The sequence below is a fragment of the Camarhynchus parvulus genome, chromosome 23, assembly GCF_901933205.1.
Source record: "Camarhynchus parvulus chromosome 23, STF_HiC, whole genome shotgun sequence".
In the NCBI taxonomy this organism is placed as follows: domain Eukaryota; kingdom Metazoa; phylum Chordata; class Aves; order Passeriformes; family Thraupidae; genus Camarhynchus; species Camarhynchus parvulus.
The window spans coordinates 1,205,191-1,222,955 of record NC_044593.1 but is presented as its reverse complement, the minus strand read 5'-3'; the positions used below and the strand labels follow the sequence as shown (position 1 = coordinate 1,222,955).

Below are 17,765 nucleotides of genomic sequence, written 5' to 3'. Positions count from 1 at the left end.
TCCCAAATTATTGCCCCAAAAACCCCGAATTATTGCGCCAAAAACCCCGAATTATTGCCCCATTCTGCCTCATTTCCGCGGCGTTCATTAGCCAAGGTTTGGTAATTGTTACAGTTTATTGAAGTCATGTGGAGAGGCGGCACACACAGCCTCACACCTGCCCTGCCCCCTGAAAGGACAAAGTTCCTGTGCTCCTCTCCAGTCTCACAAATAAACTGCTCAATCAATTACTTTAAAAAGAAGAGTTGGGGGCAGTTCCCAAGGTCCTGATCACCTGAGAAGCCTCACTCTCTGCTCTCAGGGTAGAAGGAATTCCTCACCCCCCAGCCCACAATGGTGCAGTTTCCACGTACAAGAGGCACCTGGAGCCAAACCGTTCCTTTGCTGGTTCAGCTGAATCAAATTTTTCACACTTTAGATTATTAAATAACGTGTTTATTACTCCTGGTGTGCTGAGTATCTTACAACAGATACACAGTGCAGCAGCACACACACCCCTGAAGGCTGAGGGGGCCCCAGGGGAGGTTTGGGCTCAGCCTTTGGCTGTTTGTGGAGGGGAGAAGGGACAGCCTGAGCTGGGCTCTAACTGCCAAAGCTGTGCTTGTCCTTGGCCCTGCAGGCAGGAGCTGCTGCTCTGCTCTGGGCTCTCCTCTGCCCCTCCACGTCCTCCCCTCTCCAAGGCACATGGGGACACCCTCAAGGTCCAGTATAACACAATCTAACAGGATATTCTCTCACTTCTTCCTAATTCTGGTGGATTTTGAGCTTCCTCTCAAATGCTGAGCTGGGAAGGAGCTCAGGAGGTCAGACAGGAATCCCAGCCAGGGCAGGATCCTCAGTTTCTTGATCCAAGGAGAAATCCCACCCAGTGTCACAGTCTGCAGGAGGCCTGAGACACCTTGGAGTTGGTTTTTCTGTTCAGGGCGTTGCAGATGAAGGTGCCTGTGTCCATCAGCTTCTGCAGATCCACCCCCTGCATGGCAAAGGCCCAGGACATGCCTTGAGGGACATCTCCCACCACCCCAGGGTGCCCCACACCCCGTCCAGCCTGGCCTTGGGCACTCCAGGGAGAGCCACAGCTCCTCTGGGCACCCTGTGCCAGGCCTGCCCACCCTCCCAGGGAATATTTTTCCCTGGTATCCCATCTCACACTCCCTCTGGCAAGGGGAAGCTGTTCCCCCTGTCCTGTCCCCACCACACTCAGGCTCCTGCCCTGTGCTCTGCCCTGAGCAGAGCCTGAGGTGCCACTCACCGTGTGGATGCCCAGCCCGTTGAGCATGTACACCAAGTCCTCTGTGGCCACGTTCCCAGAGGCTCCCCGGGCATAGGGACACCCCCCAAGGCCGGCCACGGAGGCGTCCACCACGCTCACCCCCATCTGCAAACAGACCCCGGGTCAGGGGCTGCTCTGGGAGCACAAATCTGCAATTCCCAGCAAGCCCAAAATCCCCAAGGGAAGCTGCTCCATTTGTGTGGCTGCCCCATCCCTGCAAGTGCCCCAGGCCAGGCTGGGTGAGCTTGGAGCAGCCTGGGACAGTGGGAGATGGGACAAGATGGGCTTTAAGGTCCTTCCCAGGCAGCCCTGGCAGGAATTTGTGCTGCAGAGCAGGGATCGTACCTGCAGGGCCACCAGGATGTTGGCCAGGGCCTGGCCATAGGTGTCGTGGCAGTGAACAGCCAGAGCCCCCACGGGCACCTCCTTCATCACCACGGCCAGCATCTCCCTCATGCTGCCCGGGGTGCCCACGCCGATGGTGTCCCCCAGCGAGATCTCGTAGCACCCCATGGAGTACATCTTCTTGGAGACCTGGGCAGAGCCAGCAGGGCACTGAGAGGGCATCCTCCCTCCCACAGCTCATTCCTGCTGCACAATAAATCCCTGGAGACCCCTCCTTCCCTCCCAGAGCTCATTCCTGCTGTACAATCATCCCCTGGACACTCCTCTCCTGGGATTAAAAACCTGCAGGTGCCCAAACCTCCCTCAGTTCCCCATTTCAGCCTCTGAGAACCTGGATATTCCCTTACATACCCCCCTATATCCTGGATATCCCCCAGTGCCCACCTCACATCCCTCAAAATCAATCAGAACCCTCTCAGGAGCTGTGGCTGCATTGATGACTGACTCACCTCTGCAACTTTAGCTGCAGAAATCTTCCCTTCATAGGGACATCCAAGGACACAGGAGACGTATCTGTGGTTAAAAAAAACCCCAAACTTTTAGCTGGAAAAGGGCAGGGGATTCTACTGGACAAATCAGTCAGAACTTGTGCACTTTGCATGTCAGTAAGACAGGAGAATCAATTTTATGTTCCAGTGGCCAAAGGTTACAGGATTTCACCAACTTTTTCTTCCATGGGTGTAAAGTTTGCCAGGATGAGCCCAGAAGGCTGCTGAGGGAGTGATCTGTGCACTTCCATGTGGGATGTTGGCCAAGAAAATCTGATCCCAAAGGAATGTGGGTGAGTTCCAGCAGGAAGGCCTTACCCCCTGACAGGAATGCTGGCTTCCTTCGCTGCCCTCATCACCTCCTCAAACCTCTCCAGGCTCTCCTCGATGGAGCAGTTGATGTTTTTCTGGGTGAAGAGCTCAGATGCTGCCCCAAAGACTGACACCTCTTTGGCCCCTGCTGCCACCTGCAAATTAAAAATCCCAAACTGGAACCACAGCACCACTGAGGCTGGGAAAGAGCCCCGAGATCAGCACTTATATCAAAGCCAGGTGATTTTTCTTGTGAGGGAAATGACAAACAGAGCCACAACTTCATGATTTCATGGCCAAGAGTTAATTCAAGGGTTTCAGAGGAATCTCTTGGTAGGGATGTCTCAAACCAGCCCCATAAACATCTCCCTTTACAGAGACTCTTCTGTTCCCAAATAAATCTGCCTTGCTTATTTAGACTTGAAGATCTTGGAGCTCTTCTCCTCCTCACTGTCTCTGTGATCTACAATCCCTGGCTACAGCTCTCTCATTTTACAAAAGCATTTTCCCCCAAACAACCCAATCCTTCCCTCAGCTCACTCTGCAGCAAAACCACCAGGACACACCTGAGCTTGCCTTGGAAAGGGTGAAGGCAGAGAAGCAAAGGAGCAGGTGGGAGTGCAGAGCCCCAGGGTGGATATTGGGGTGCTCCAGCCCTTACCGCTGCCTGGAAGCCCCTGAGGTTTGGGGTGAGCACAGGGTAACTGATCCCAGGTGATTTCTTGATGCCCTGCAGGACCTCGGTGTGATCAGCCATCTGCAAAGCAAAGAAACACAGCTGTGAGGGTTCTGCCACTTCTGCCTGCCAGAAATCATCACTAGAATTCCTTTTTGTAAAGGGAACAGAAATGTGGAGGGATCAGAGCCTCTCAAAGCAAAGAGAGCTGCCGCCTGGGAGGGGTCAGGGGTCACCCAGCCAGGCACAAACAGCTCTGTGTGTGACCTGTGTGTCCCTCTGCTCTGTGCAGGGTCCAAAGGGAAGCTCTGGGATATTTTAACTCCTCTTGCCCAGTAACAGGGAGTTGGGAGCAAGCAGAACCACTGAATTGCTGCACTTTTAGAGCACAGCACTGCAAATCCTGTGTGAACACTGACCTGAGGAACCCACTTGGGGGACACGAAGCTGGTGGCCTCTATGACCTGCAGCCCTGTCTCTGACAGCATGTTGATTAAATTGATCTTCACTGGGGTGGGCACAAGATTCTAAGAAGAACAAGGAAAGAAAAATGACTTAAAGTTATTATTATTTACACAATAGACTCTTCCACCCCTGAAAAAAAAAAAAAAAAAGAAGCGAATTTTCAACATTAAAAAAAGCAGCATTTAAAGAAAAACCGTCCCATTGGGAGGCACAGGGGGACATTTGGGGGATTGGGCTGGAGAACGGCCCCGGGAGGAGCAGGGAGCCCGGAGCCGCCGTTACCTTCTCGTTCTGGAGCCCATCGCGGGGTCCCACCTCCACCACCTTCACTCGCTTGGGGTACGCCCCGCCCGCCGCCGCAGCGGAGCTCACCTGGCACGGAGGGCAGAGTCAGCCGGGCCCCGGAGCGCCGGCCCCGCTGTGCCCCAGCCACAGCCCCGCTTGGCCCTGGCCCGGTACCGATCTCCCCCACACCGGCCCCGTTTGGCTCCGTCCCGGTGCCCCTCGGTCCCTCTGTCCCCGGTTCCGATCGCCCCCGGTTCCGATCCCCCCGGTCCCTTTTCCCCCGGTCCCGGTGTTCCCGCTCCCTCACGGGCCGCAGCGATCCCGCCCAGAGCGGCAGGAGCCGCCGCGCCGCCATGTCTGCCGTGCTCACGTGACCGCACACACCCCGGCACGTGACATTACCGGGGGCGTGGCCGCGGCCCCGCCGCGCTCCGCACGTGGCACCGGCGCCGTCCCCGCGGCCCCTCCGTCCCTTGTCCCGCCCGCAGCCGTGCCGTACCTGTCCCCAGGCGCCGTCCCGCGGCGCGCAGCCCGTGTCGCAGCGCGGCATCTTCCCCTGCGCCTCTGCCCGCCGCCGCGCCCGCCGCGCACTTATAGCGGGGCCTTGCCGGTGCCCGGTGCGCCGAGTAAACACGGAGCTGTTTGTTTGGGGCGGGCCCCGCTCCGCGCCAGGGGTCACCGGCACCGGTGATGGGGCAGTGAGGCAGAGGCCATCGCTCCGTTGTCCCTGTTTGGCACATTTTTTTGTTTGTAACGGCGTCACCGGCGGCGCTCCCGTGAGCGGGTCCTGGCACTCGCGGCCGGGGGATGTTTGTCCCTTGGGTAACAGCGCCCACGGCACCGGCTCCGCACGTGGCCCTGCCCCGGGGCTCTGCTCCAGCTCAGCTCGGAGTGTCCTGGCAGGTTTAGCTGGGACAGGAACAAAACACAGCCTGCCTGCAATGCTGTGGTGCCTTCACAACAACCTGTGCTCTTGGTCATCACTCACACCCACACTGTTCAACCCTTTTTGAGAAGCTCAACATCCACGCAGGAACCCTGCTCTTACTGGAACTCAAAGTTCACAAGTTCAGGAGTGCAAGCAGAAGTCACAAGTGCAATTCACAATGGTGGAGTCTTTTCAATTCACTAAAAACAAAATCTTTTGTTGTAGCTGTCTCCAGCAGAATATCAATAAAAGTTTGTTGATGGATTTGTATATTTTTTACAGATGATCTTTTCCAGCAAGCTTCCATCAGATTTATTCATCATGGAAGCAGCTGATCACAACTGTTCCAACCAACACTGCAGTAACACAAGGCAACAGAGACTGGAGGAGAGATTCTCTCAAGTGAAAAATAATGTATTCAACGTGAAACATAAAAATCCTCTCGGGTTCAGTCAAAAAGAAGGGCACTGGGAGATGCTGTGATCCCCCCACAGGCATCACTTCACACCCTCGAGCTTCACCACCCAGCCAGACTGAGGAGGGAGAGGAGATGGGAGCATGTAGGGCAGGGTTATGAGCATCCCAGTCCCTGGCTGCATCTGCCACTCCAGAGTGCCAGCAAAGCCCAGCAGTGTCACCTGCAGGGGAAGGAAGGGGACACTCAGCTGCAGCTCAGCAGGCCCCCTCTGCACAGCCCACAGCCCCTGCAGGTCCCCAGCCATGGCTCAGGTGGCACAGGGGTGACACAGGGGTGTTTGGAGGCCACAGCAGGCTGCAGTTTGTTGTTTGGGACTTGTTTGTTGCTGATGCTTTGCCCCTATTTGTTCAGAGCAAAGGCCACTGCAACGTTTGCGTCAGGGTGACGTGCCACCAGCAGGGCACTGCACCTGGGCTGCAGGACAGCCCCTCCTGCTCGGGGGGATCTGCTTCCCTCCCCTGCAACAACAGGATCAACACACTCCAGGACTGGAATCTGTCCTGGCAGCTCCTGTGCCACGTTCCATGTGAGCCAAAGCCTGGGGTGCTGCCAGGAGCCCACAGCACACAATCTCCCTGTAGCCAGGATATTTTCTAAAAAATCCTTTCCTTAGGATTTTTCCTCCTGAGGAGCTGAGGCCTCAGGAACAAAATGTAAACAATGGTTATCTGCTGCTGTGGAATGCAACAGGTGCATCTGTGATTGGTCTCATGTGGTTGTTTCTAATTAATGGCCAACCACAGTCCAGCTGTCCAGACTGTCTCAGTCAGTCACAAGCCTTTGTTATTCATTCTTTCCTATTCTATCCTTAGCCATCCTTCTGATGAAATCCTTTCTTTTATTCTTTTAGTATAGTTTTAATATAATACATATCATAAAATAATAAATCAATCCTTCTGAAACACGGAGTCAGATCCTCATCTCTTCCCTCATCCTGGGACCCCTGTGAACACCGTCACACCTCCCCACTCCCCCAGCTCCTGAACAAATCCAGGCTGGCCCTTCCCACCCACAAATGCCCCCAGATGGGCTCTCAGTGTGTGTTCAGTCCCTCACCTGCGTGCCTGGAGATGGAATGGGTGAGGACAGGTGCAGGACATTGTCCCGAGGCCAGAGCAGGAAGATGGCAAAGACCACTGGTCCCTTGGAGGTGTACCTGGGAGAGGAGGAGTTCAGCAGGTGAAGGCACCAGACACAAACCTCACCTTTCCAGACAGCACGAGAACACAATTCTGCCCTCTGTCACCACACAGGGGTCACCCACTGCCACCAACTCCAAATTTAGGAAAAGGTAAGAAATAAACACCAGCTCAGCTGTCTGAGCAGCAGAGCCCTCACCAGACAGTGTCTGTGGTGTTCTCCATCTGCACCCTCCAAGGCTGGGATTCATAAATTGCCTCCCCATTGGTGTCCAGCCACCTCCCAAGGGCCAGGAGTCTTTCTTGGAAGATGGGGACAATCATCCCTTCTTTGGTAGGTCCCACATTGAGGAGGTAGTTGCCACCCAAACTCACAGTCTGCACCAGTTCCTGTAGCAGATAAAGCAAGGTAACATTATCCTCACTTCAGACAACACAGAAACTGAGGGGTTTTACCCTCATCAGCTGCTCCAGAAGCCTCTCACTCCCAGCAATCCTCCCCCAGGCTGTTTTGAAGTCAGCTTTCTCACCTCGATCACACTCATTTCATCCATCACGTCAGGCAGGCTCATGTTGCTGCGGTAGCCCCAGGAGAGCCTGTCCAGGGAGGAGCACATCTCCCACTTGTGCTCTGGCAGGGTGCCTGGCCTGTACTTGTCAGCACAGTTGTAGAAACCCCCGTGGCGGCAGGAGCAGCCCCGACCCCAGCGATCGTTGACAACCACGGTGTCCTGAGAGAAGGAAAACAGCTCAGGGCACAGATCCTTTTGTTCTTGGGCTGTCCAGCTGGCAGCCACCCCCCTGAGGAAGCACCTAAAAATTCCCAGTGTAATGGAAACCCTCCTGAGAAGGAGCTGAGGCAACAAAGCTGAGTGTCCATCAAAGGTCAGTGGAGCTGTCCCAGCAGCACAGCCAAGGTTCTCTTTTTGTCAGAGAATAAAACACATTTGGCAAATGTCCGGGAGGTTTCTGGTTTGATCACACACCCCACAGCCTCCTGCCCTCCCACACCCAGCCAATGCCAGGAGGGGCAGAAGGCACTGGTACCTTGACAGGGCTGTCGTTGTAGAGCCAGGCAAGGAAAGAGGTGGAATTCCAGTAGGAATCTGGAGCTTCCCAGTCCCCATCCGACCAGATCAGGTCTGGTTTGTACCTACGGGAGACAGATGTTGTTTCATAAAGGTTCATCTGCTCCTGCCACACTGTTTCTTCCCCTTCCCACCGCCTGGCATCACCAGGAGGTTTTTGTTTCATTTTCTGCTTCACACAAAGCTCTAAGGGAGGTTCTTGCAGCAGCAAAGAACAAGGTGTTGATCCACAGCTCAAGAGAGGGTGCAGTTCTTCCAAAAAATCCAGAATTTGGTACCTCAAACTGCACATTCTTGAGCTGGGACAATGACCCACAAGCCCAAGCCTTTTATTTTTGTCAGCAAGGGGAAGCAAGGCAAGGATGTAAATTCACAGTGAAATCACTTTTCTATTCTACTAAATACTGAACAGTTTGTTCCACTTTCAGCCCCTCAGCACAAAGGCAGGATTAAAGGGAATTGCTTTTGCAGGAAAAATTTGTCCCTGCCTTATTCCACAGGTTAGATCTTCCACAGGTTAAAAGTGAACCCTTTTTCTAATTACCACAAATCATTACTGCTTAGCAAAGAGAACTCGCCTCGGCAAAAATCAACATTTCTCTTCTCTGCACCCACTTGGCACCTTTCTCTACAGAACTGAAACCAGGAAATGCTGGTGATTCTGAACTGGTTGTGGCTCTTACTTTAAGACAAGATCATAAAGTTCTGGCATTGTCTTCTTTAAAACGAAGCTCTGGGTCTTGAAGTCATTTTGTTTGTCAGCGAGGTAGAGAGGGTTAAACCACTCCATCAGGGAGTGATACAGCCCATAATGGAGGTTGCTGAAGGACAAAAAACAGAGGGAAGAGCTAGGCTTCAGTGGGGATTAAGAAGCAGCAGAAATTAAATTACTGGCATTATTATTTTTCATCATTGCAAGCACTCCATTTTTCACAGGGTTTTCTGCTGTCTGCCAAGCAGAGCCAGGAGGATTCACTGCTCTCAGAGCAGAGCTCCCTGGCAGGGCCGTACCTCTCCCTGAGGGCCTCTCCCAGCTCTGCCACCAGGTCCCGGTGGGGCCCTGTATCCACAGAATTCCAGTTCCAGGACACTGGTGACCCCCAGTTGGTGAAGCCCTCGTGGTGCTTCGTGGTCAGGACCACATATCTGAGAGGAGAAAAGGACTTGGTTGGGATGGCAAAGGAACAAATGAGGTATTTCCCAGCCCCACTGCAATCCCAGTCACTAAAACAGCAAGGCACTGGATAACCACGCTGTGAGGAGCCTTCTGTCACTATCCCTTGGCTTTAGAAGCAAATACAAGAATAAGAGAGGCTTTTAGTGGATTTTAACGCTGGGAAAGAATGAACAGTAAGTACTTAGGGAAGAGCAAGACTTGTCATATCCTCAGCACCCTGGGCACGACCACTCAGGGATGCCCAGCACTGTTCAGGGACCCCCAATCCCTCAGAGATCCTCGGATTTGCCCCTTCCATCCCCTCACACCCCTGCATCCTCTTGGGAACAGCCCCATACGCTTCCCAAGCTTTTCCATCCCCTCAGGAACCCCCAGACCCACCATCCATCCCCTCAGGGACCTGCAGCCATGGCACTCATCCCCTCAGGGACTCCCCTATCCCCTCAGGGACCCCAACTCCGGCCACCCCGGCGCTGACCTGGCCCCGGCCCGCTGGAAGAGCTGTGCCCACTGTCGGGGCTGGAAGTCGTGGGCGGTGAAATGCGGCGCGAAGTCCGCGTAGGTGGTGCCGGGCGGGAAGCGGCGGCGCACGAAGCTCTCGTAGGCGGCATCGTGCTGGCCCTGCCAGTGCCACCAGAACCACTCGGAGCCCCAGGCCGGCACGGAGAACACCCCCCAGTGCACGAACACCCCCACCTTGGCCCGGTCGTACCAGGCCGGCAGCGGCCGCGCGTCCAGGCTGGCCCAGTCCGGGCGGTAGCGGGGCGCGGCCAGGCCCGGGCCCAGCGCGGCCGCCACACCGAGCAGGGCCAGCGCCGCCATGGCCCCGTGACGTCACCAACGCCGCGGCTCCCCGGGGCCGCGGGTTCGAGACTGCAGCCCGACCGCTTCCCGCGGGTACGGCGGGGAATGTCCCGGGGAGGGATGGAGGACATCGGGGATGGCTCAAAAATCAGGGAATATCCCGGAGAGGGATGGAGGGATAACCTCAACAATTGGGGAATATCCTGGGGAGCGATGGAGGGATAACCCAAATAATCGAGGAATATCCCGGGAAGGGATGGAGGGACATCAGTGATAACCCCAACCATCTGGGAATATCCCAGGGAGGGATGTAGAGACCTCGAGGATAACCCCACTAATTGGGGAATATCCCAGGGAGGGATAACCCCAACAATCAGGGAATATCTGGGGAGGAACGGAGGAACATCAGGGATAACGCCAACAATCCACCCTGTGCATCCCTGGAGCAGTGTCCAAAGGCTCCTGGAGCTCTGGCAGCCTTGGGGCTGTGCCCATTCCCTGGGGAGCCTGGGCAGTGCATCCTCTGGGACACAGGGCAGAGTGCAAGGGCCTCGTGGCCATGCCCCAGCCAGGCTCATCCCTGTTGGAGGCATTTTGGGAGCTGGCAGGAGCCCAGGTACTCCAGGTCACTGGTGAAGGGCCTTGTCCCACTTCATTGTCCATTCAGCTAAAAGTGCAGCTTTTGTGGAATTTGCAGAAAAACAACCCAAATCAAGTTCCTCATGCTCAACGTATCTGCACCAGTTTGGGCTTAAACTTGTCACCTGGAGAACTTTGTACACCAGGAAAGAAAAGGAAGAAAACCCTGGAAAATGGCTTGTATGTTTAATCACATAACATCCCACAAATACCCGTGTGGTTCAGTCAGTTCTTCTGAAATCTACTGAAAGAAATGTGCTGCCTGCAAGGTCCTGTCTGCCCCAGCTCTGGCCAAGTCCTTAAGCCCCAGACCATTGAGTCCCAGCTGTGACCAGTCCCCACTTTGTCACCAGCCCAGAGCACTGAGAGCCACATCCAGGTGACACCTGCAGGGATGGGGACTCCAAACCTCCCTGGGCAGCCCCTTCCAAAGCTTTTCCATGAAGAAATTCCTGCTGATGTCCAACCTGAATCTCCCGTGGGGAGAATATCACAGAATCATGGAATGTCCTGAGCTGGAAGGAACACCCCAAGGATCATCCAGTCCTGGCCCTGCACAGGACACCCCAACAATCCCAACCCGTGCCTGACAGCAAAGTCTGTGCACTTCATGTCCCAGCGTTGAAGGGTGACATCAGCAGGAGCTGTCTCCCCATCACAGCTTCCCTCAACCCCCATCAGAAGAGAAAATAAAAAGAAAAGTGATCCAGACTGTTCCTTCCAGGCTGAGTGGGTGGATCTCCCCCAGGTGCCTCCCTACATGGCGTGCGTGTCCTCGCAGACAGTCTCTATCACAGAGGACTTGTGGGTGCTCTCTGCTTCTGGGCTCTCCTCAGGGGCCTTCAGCAGCCTCCTGAAGTGGGACAACACTCTCCTCAGGGAGGAGAAGAGCTCCTTGCTCCTCAGGGCGTAAATGATGGGGTTGACCATGGAGTTGAGCAGGCAGAGGGTGCTGCAGAAGGCGAACACCTTGCGCAGGTGGTCGCTCAGCCTGCCGAAGATGCTGTAGATCATCAGCACGAGCACGGGGGACCAGCAGAGCATGAGGACAGCCAGCACCATGGCCAGGGTCTTGGCCAGCATCACGTCCATCCTCATCCGGCTGTTTTGCTTCCCTGCCTGTGCCTGGTGCTGCTCCATGTAGGCCACGTGCTGGCGAGCCCTCCAGAGCACGTGGGCGTAGGCGCAGACGATGCAGCCCAGCAGCACCACGACGAAGCAGATCCAGCCCGACAGGTAATTGTCATCCACAAAGGGGAACAGCTCGGAGCAGGAGGAATCCAGCGTGCAGCAGTTCCAGCCCAGCAGGGGCAGGCCAGCAATGGTGGCACAGGTCACCCAGAGCACTGCCAGGGCTGTCCAGGCCCTTTTCCTGGTCATCAGGAGCTTGTACTCCGAGGGCCGGCTGATGGAGATGTAGCGGTCCAGGGCTGTGAGCAGCAGGCTGCTGAGGGAGGCTGAGAAGGACGTGTTCACCCCTCCCAGCTGCAGCAGGAACACCTCCTTGGAGAAACCAGCCTCGTTGAACACGTGGAAGTTCACGAAGCTGCAGACAAAGATGATGCTGGCCAGGATGTCAGCCAGGGCCAGGCTGCCAATGAAGAGGTAGGAAGGCTTTTTCCTGATCCCAGGGGATGAGAAAATCAGGTAGAGCACCAGAGAGTTCTCAAAAACACACATTGTCCCAAAGAGGCCACACAGGATACCAATGCTTATTTTCTGTGCCTGCGTGCTGAGCACCATGAAGCACTCCATGGTGCTTCCACTGCACTTGGAGGCGTTTGCAGGGATCCTGCAAGAATCCATGGTGGTTACCTGGAGCTGGGAGCTCACAGAGAGCCTGCTGCTTCCCTCTGCACTTCTTCAGGTGCTCTGAAAAAGGTGGAGGTGAAGAGGACTTAACAAGCAATAAATTTACCCAAGATACTTTCTTCCCTATAGAGGCAAGTAAGAAAAATGAAATCAGGCCACAGAGAGCTGCTTTCAGGTCCACTGCCCAACCACTGGAGCCAACTTCCATGCTTTTCCCAGGCTTTTCCCAGCTGGTTGTTTGGCTGAGACCCATTTCCCACAGCCTTCCTCACCAAAGCTGTTTGAACATAGAAAACAACAATACTGGGTTTATATTTAAGCTGGCCCATTGCAGCTTTACAAAGCTCACTGCAGTTGTGTTTCCCCCTCCATCTTCCATGTGCCACTGTCAGAGTGATTAATAGATATTATTAGAGATTAATTAGAGATCGATATTAGAGTACAAGTTGGACATACAAATAGGGACATGCAGGACTGAGACCACCTGAGCCTAAGAACCCCTGCCCACACCCAGAATTAGGCTGATTTCATCAATACTTTTAGCATCAGCAGAGATGTGATGGAGGGAAGTGCCTGATTTTACACAGGGCAGATGCTGAGCTACTCAGTGCACTCTGCAGCAAGAGCTGGGTTTTTCTCTACAGTTCTGCAGCTCAATTTAACCCCCTTCATCTTCATAACCTGTCCTCAGGGTGTTATTTTCTCCCATTCTTTCTGTGGATTGCACCGGTGTTTAAACCGAGTTGTGCAGCCTTGGATTTCAGGGAACAAGATCATCCTGGACTGGGTTAGAGCAGGTGTAAAAACACACTACAACAAGCAGGTGAAGAGGCAGCTGTGGGACACCCCAAACCTGCCTGGATTACAGCAAAATGCTGTGCCCAAGCCCATGGAACAGGACCCCCCTTCCCAAAAGCTTCCAGGATCCCTCATGCAGGCAATGGGATCGTGAGTTCCCTCTGCTGGAGGACAGCACTGAGCTGACAGCGTTCCCTTTCCCCCAGAACAAACAACTCACTGTCCCTCGCTGCCCTGGGCTCTCTTGTGAAAGAGGAAATGTCCCAAACACACGAGGCAAGGCCAGGATGTGTGACAGCCACAGAGCAAGGGCAGGGCTGTGGGTTCCAGCCTCCTGTGCCCCTCCACCTGTGGCTCCCCTGCCTGCTGTGTGAAATTCAGCTGCTGCTGGAGGTGACAGCAGCCAGCACTGCCCAGCAAACCTCAGTCCGTGACATCTCAGCAGAGATGGGTTTATAAAACATGGGTGTTTTAACTGGCCTGGGGACTTCCTTCTCCACTGATTCCCCCAACACTCATCTCTCTTCCTGTGTTTCAGGAGTTGCAAAATACCCCAATGACTCGAGAGGCTGCCCAGGAGGTGACAGAGAAGAGCCCCAGCCCCACATTTGACTCCTGCTGCCTGTCAGGGCTGGGACAGTGCTGGCTACAGGGAGTTCAGTGCAGGTTTTAAGCACAGCAGGGCAATCCCGATCTCCTGATGGGGATTTCTTGGTGTTCCAGGCTGGAGGAGTCCTGGACTTTGGGCTGACATGTAGCTGAGTGTTGCAGCAAGCTGCCCTGCTCTTACATCAGGCTCTTGCATGGGGTAACAACACAGGAGGGGATGTTGCCCTCAGATCTCAGTGCTCTCGTTTCCTGTAGCCCTTCTCAGGAACGCCTCACAGGCAGCAGGAATTACCAACTGCTGTTATTAAACCTGACAACATCCCTCCCTCTGGAGAGGGATGGATTTAGCAGACAGATGGACTTCTCATACAGCAGGGCTCACCAGGGACCAACTGCCTCGAGTTTCCAAACCTCCCCAGCCAAACCCCAGCATCCAAACCAAGACATTTCTTCATTAAGCAGCCTCCAGCATCACCTTGGCATCCATTACCTGCAGCCAGCATTCCCAGGACTACCATAAATCCTCAAAGCTGCAGTTGTGCAATATCCAACTAACATCCTTAGGAGCCTGGAAACCACTGAACACCAGGCAAGGGAGTGAAGGCAGCAAAATGCCATCCCTGATGTTATGCTGCTAGGGGAGAGAGCCTGCTTATAATGTTAAAATAACTTCTGTGCTGCCTGTCCTGGCCCAGCTCTCTCCATAGGCTGAAAAAACTCAGATAAGCCTCAGTTCAAAGTCGTGTGCTGGGCTCACAGCAATCAGCCAGCCCTGATCTTCCTCTCCCACATCTGTTCTGTCTCAGGCTGAATGACAAGGACAGATCTCTGCTCCCCAGACCCTCCTTGCAGCTCCTGTGTCCATGAGGGAAGCACAGAGCTTGCTCCAGCAAAAGGTCTCCTCTGCACAAGCATGAAAACACAGGCAGTGCCAGGAGCTCCTCTCCTTGCACGGCCTGTCCCTCTTTGTTTTGGCTTTTTTCGCTACAAAGCTGCTTTTTCCTGCCCAGGGGACATTTTCCTCTTGTCAGATGGGCCCCTGGATTTGTTTGACCGTGGCCTCTGCCCCCTGCCTGCCTTAGCTCCTGGGAAAAGTGCCAGCCCATATCTGGTTCCTGGGGCAGAGCTGACCTGCAGCATCCTCCATGGGGCAAATCCCACTTCCAGGCTGGAAACCCCTTTCCAAGAGCAGATCTCCACCTCCTTGGGAATTCCAGCCCCAGGCATGGCTGTGCATCCAGCCAGGGAGCCCCAGCCCCACGGGCTGACAGCTCAGCTCAACAAGAAAGAGCCAAGTGCCTTCTGGCCCTCCTTTGGCTCCAGGGACTGCGGCACAGAGGGGCTGCTTCCCTGGAAGAGCAGCAGCTGAGCTGAGATTCCCTGGGCTTCTGCACAGGATGAACTCTCTGATCACAGTACGGCATCTCCTGCCAGCAGGAAGGCCCAGGGTAGGGAATATTTTGTCCAAAATAACGTGGCCTTGCAATAGAGACACCCCGAGCAACAAGAGCAGAGCCCCAGCAAACAGCAGTGAATGAGCAAGGGGCGAGTTATTAGGAACAGAACCCAGATCAGATACTTGGGAATGCAACATATTCCTGATGCAGCCCCAGTGACTGCAAATGAAACCTCCCCTCCCATCAGATCTGCTGCAAGCCCACTCACTCCAGCCTAATAGCTCCAACTGGCTTTGGGGAAAATTCAGTTTCCAAATGAAGGAGTCTTTTCCCTCTCAGCGCCTCGCTGTGATTGATTCCAGCTGTGGGGCTGGCAGTGCCCTGCACACAGCAGCACCAATCCTGCTCCACTTGGGATGGCTCTGCCCTCACAGAGCCACCACAGCATCCTGCTGATTAAAAAGTTATGTACCCGTTGCTTAGATAATGTAAAATTAAATTTTCCTGCTGCAATCAGCCAGTGCATTGTGCCTGCAGCACTCTGAAAGCACTGCTCTTGAATATTTCATGTGCAGAATATCTGAGAGTTCTGAGCTTTACAATAAAATAAAATGTCCTAAATTATCACCTACTACAAACACGTGCAGTGATTTATGCAAAAAATTGTCACTAATGCTTGCAAATTTCACTTGCTGAAGAAGAAGAGTATCTTTTGCTTTACAAACATTGTGATTTCCTGGTATAGTTGCAGAAGTTTTTCCACTATTTTGGAATCAGCTGTTCATCCTGGTTTGTCCTGACCACATTAAATGACACCGAGTGGGATTCCCTCCCTGATGTAAGACCTGTGTGCCTCAAATGCCACACTGAAGATTATTTGATTATTTATCAGCTCTGCCCATGTGTGACTGCCTGAGGGGACAGTGAAACCCAGGACGGGGTGGGGGCAGAGCAGCTGCAAGTGTCACTTTGGGTACAAAGCAGGGCAAATCAGGGCTGCTCTCACTGCACCAAAACCATCATAGAAACACTGAACTCAGCATCACATCCCTGTGAGACATTTGGAAATACCTCTGACAGAGAATCAGGGAATGCTGTGGGTTGGAAGGGACCTTAAAGCCCATCCAGTACCATCCTTCCACCACCCCAGGTTGCTCAAACCCCATCCAACCTGGCCTTGGACACTTCCAGGGATCCAGGGACAGCCACAGCTGCTCTGGGTACCCTGTGCCAGGGCCTCCCCACCCTCACAGGGAAGAATTCCTTGGAACCCATTCCCCCTTGTCCTGTCACTCCAGTTCCAACATTAACAGTTCCCAAAATCAGCTGTAAAGAGCTAACCCATAGCCTGCTATGAAGCACTTACCTTTCATCTCCTTAAGAAAGGATCCATCCTAAAAAGCAGTTTCCCACCCTGTTACACATTGCCTTGCAGTTTATACCAAACAGCTGATAGAGAATCCCAGGAATCTCCCGTACAGCAGAGTCTCCCCAGCCTGCCTTGTGCCTGGCAGCACCGAGGGTTCTCAGGGGCGATATGAAAAAAGGGCCCAGGGCTGCAGGATGCTGTGGGTCAGCAAACACAAACCACTCACCTCCCCACGGATGCTCTGGGGCTTCCCATGGCTCGGGCTCTCAGGGCAGCTGCTGCAGCTGTGGACAGCGCCTGCTTCCCTCTCCTCTCACGGCACTTCTGGTTTCGTCTGCGTTTCTTGAACCATTCTGGTTTATTCCCCTGGGTTGGAAATCCATCAGTGTGAATCCTTCCTCTGCTTCCTTGCTCTCTGTCACATTCTTTCGGAGAATGTGTGTCGGGTTTTCTTTCCTTCCTCCCTTCTCCTCTGGGTGTTGTGTTCTGCTGCCTGCTTGTGCCACATCTACAACCACCCAAACCCTCCGGCTTGCTGAAATTGTCCTCCCAGTCCCTCTCATTTCTCCTTGTAACTGCAGAGTTTGAGGCAAGAGACATTCAAGTTCTCCTCCTATTTCTCTGGGAACATGGAAAGGTATGGGGGGGGTGGGGGGGAAAGCAAAGAGGCGGATGTGGAAGAATCTGGATGTACCTGGCTGTGTGCAGGTCTAAGGGCAAGCTCAGAAATCTGCTGTCTGTGCCTGCATGAGCAGCACAAACCTCACCTGTGCCCCTGAATTTCTCTGTACACAGTCCACTTATGCCAGAGGAACGAGGTGATTTTCTCTCTTCAAGTGGAAGGAAAATCAAGGTCTTCAGCTCCACAATCCGTGTGGTCAGGAAGGACCCGGGACTGCAGAGGCTGTGGTGCTGCTGTACCTGCTCTCATCCATCCTTCCTCCAGTGACCACTTCCCCCTCGGCTGGGCTGGGCTGTGCTGTGCTGGTGCCGCTGGAAAGCAGGGACAGCTTTCCCTGCCTGGTGACACCAGGGACAATGTCACGGGTCGGGGGACAGGCAAGCTGGCCCCAAATCCCAAAGGGGTTGGCCACGTTGTGGTTGGATGTGACCATCCAGGCTGTAGTGGGGAGCCTTGGAGCGAAGCAAAGTGATCCTTAGCCCTTGGATGCTCCTTACCCGGCTCTGCCACCCACAGAGCCACCCCACAGCCCCAGCCCAGCACCAGCAACTCGGTTCTCCAGCTGGGAATTCAACTTTCCCTCCTGCTGGGATCCCAGTTCCCTCATTCGGTGGCATCACGAGCGGTTACACCGCGTCCTCTCCAAACCCCGCTTCGCCTCCTTCCCCCTGGGCAGCGTGCGCGGCTCAGGGGTTCGGCAGCTCAGCAGTGCTCGGCTGCCCTCTCCAGGGAAACCCGGACAGCGCCGGGGGAAAGCTTGAGAAGGAGGCAGAACTGGGAACTCGGCGCTTCCTCCTGGCCCCCGGCCGGGAAAGGGGGTTCCCTGGCTCTGCAGGGACCTGCCCGACCCTTCTGGGCTGGGAGCGGGTCTGGAAACCACAATAACCATGAGAGGCATGACGGGCTGTGCTGTAAGCACAGGAGATGATGGGTTGTCAGCT

The 17,765-nt window shown here is 54.4% G+C and overlaps 2 protein-coding genes across 5 annotated transcripts; both read right to left on the bottom strand.

Annotated features, from left to right (window-relative positions):
- Positions 1-408: 408 nt before the first annotated feature.
- HMGCL (3-hydroxy-3-methylglutaryl-CoA lyase) lies at positions 409-9,544 on the bottom strand. Of its 4 annotated transcripts, XM_030964519.1 has the most exons (16): positions 9,193-9,544; positions 8,549-8,683; positions 8,221-8,358; positions 7,497-7,602; positions 6,980-7,180; positions 6,649-6,839; positions 6,367-6,466; positions 4,404-4,631; positions 3,902-3,991; positions 3,574-3,681; positions 3,140-3,235; positions 2,485-2,633; positions 2,128-2,191; positions 1,619-1,807; positions 1,253-1,378; positions 409-973 (listed from the first exon to the last, which is right to left on the bottom strand). In XM_030964519.1, the coding sequence occupies exons 1-16, from the start codon at positions 9,534-9,536 to the stop codon at positions 872-874; spliced, it is 2,367 nt and encodes a 788-aa protein (XP_030820379.1). In that variant the 5' UTR covers positions 9,537-9,544; the 3' UTR covers positions 409-871. The 4 variants fall into 4 exon arrangements, with proteins under 4 accessions (XP_030820379.1, XP_030820380.1, XP_030820382.1 ...); XM_030964520.1 differs by lacking the exon at positions 8,221-8,358; XM_030964522.1 differs by lacking the exons at positions 4,404-4,631; positions 6,367-6,466; positions 6,649-6,839; ... (3 more) ...; positions 8,549-8,683; positions 9,193-9,544 and adding an exon at positions 4,212-4,286.
- Positions 9,545-10,913: 1,369 nt separating this feature from the next.
- Positions 10,914-11,963, bottom strand: CNR2 (cannabinoid receptor 2). The gene has a single exon (XM_030964527.1). It carries the CDS (start codon positions 11,961-11,963, stop codon positions 10,914-10,916), a length of 1,050 nt encoding a protein of 349 aa, XP_030820387.1.
- Between the last annotated feature and the right edge of the window lie 5,802 nt (positions 11,964-17,765).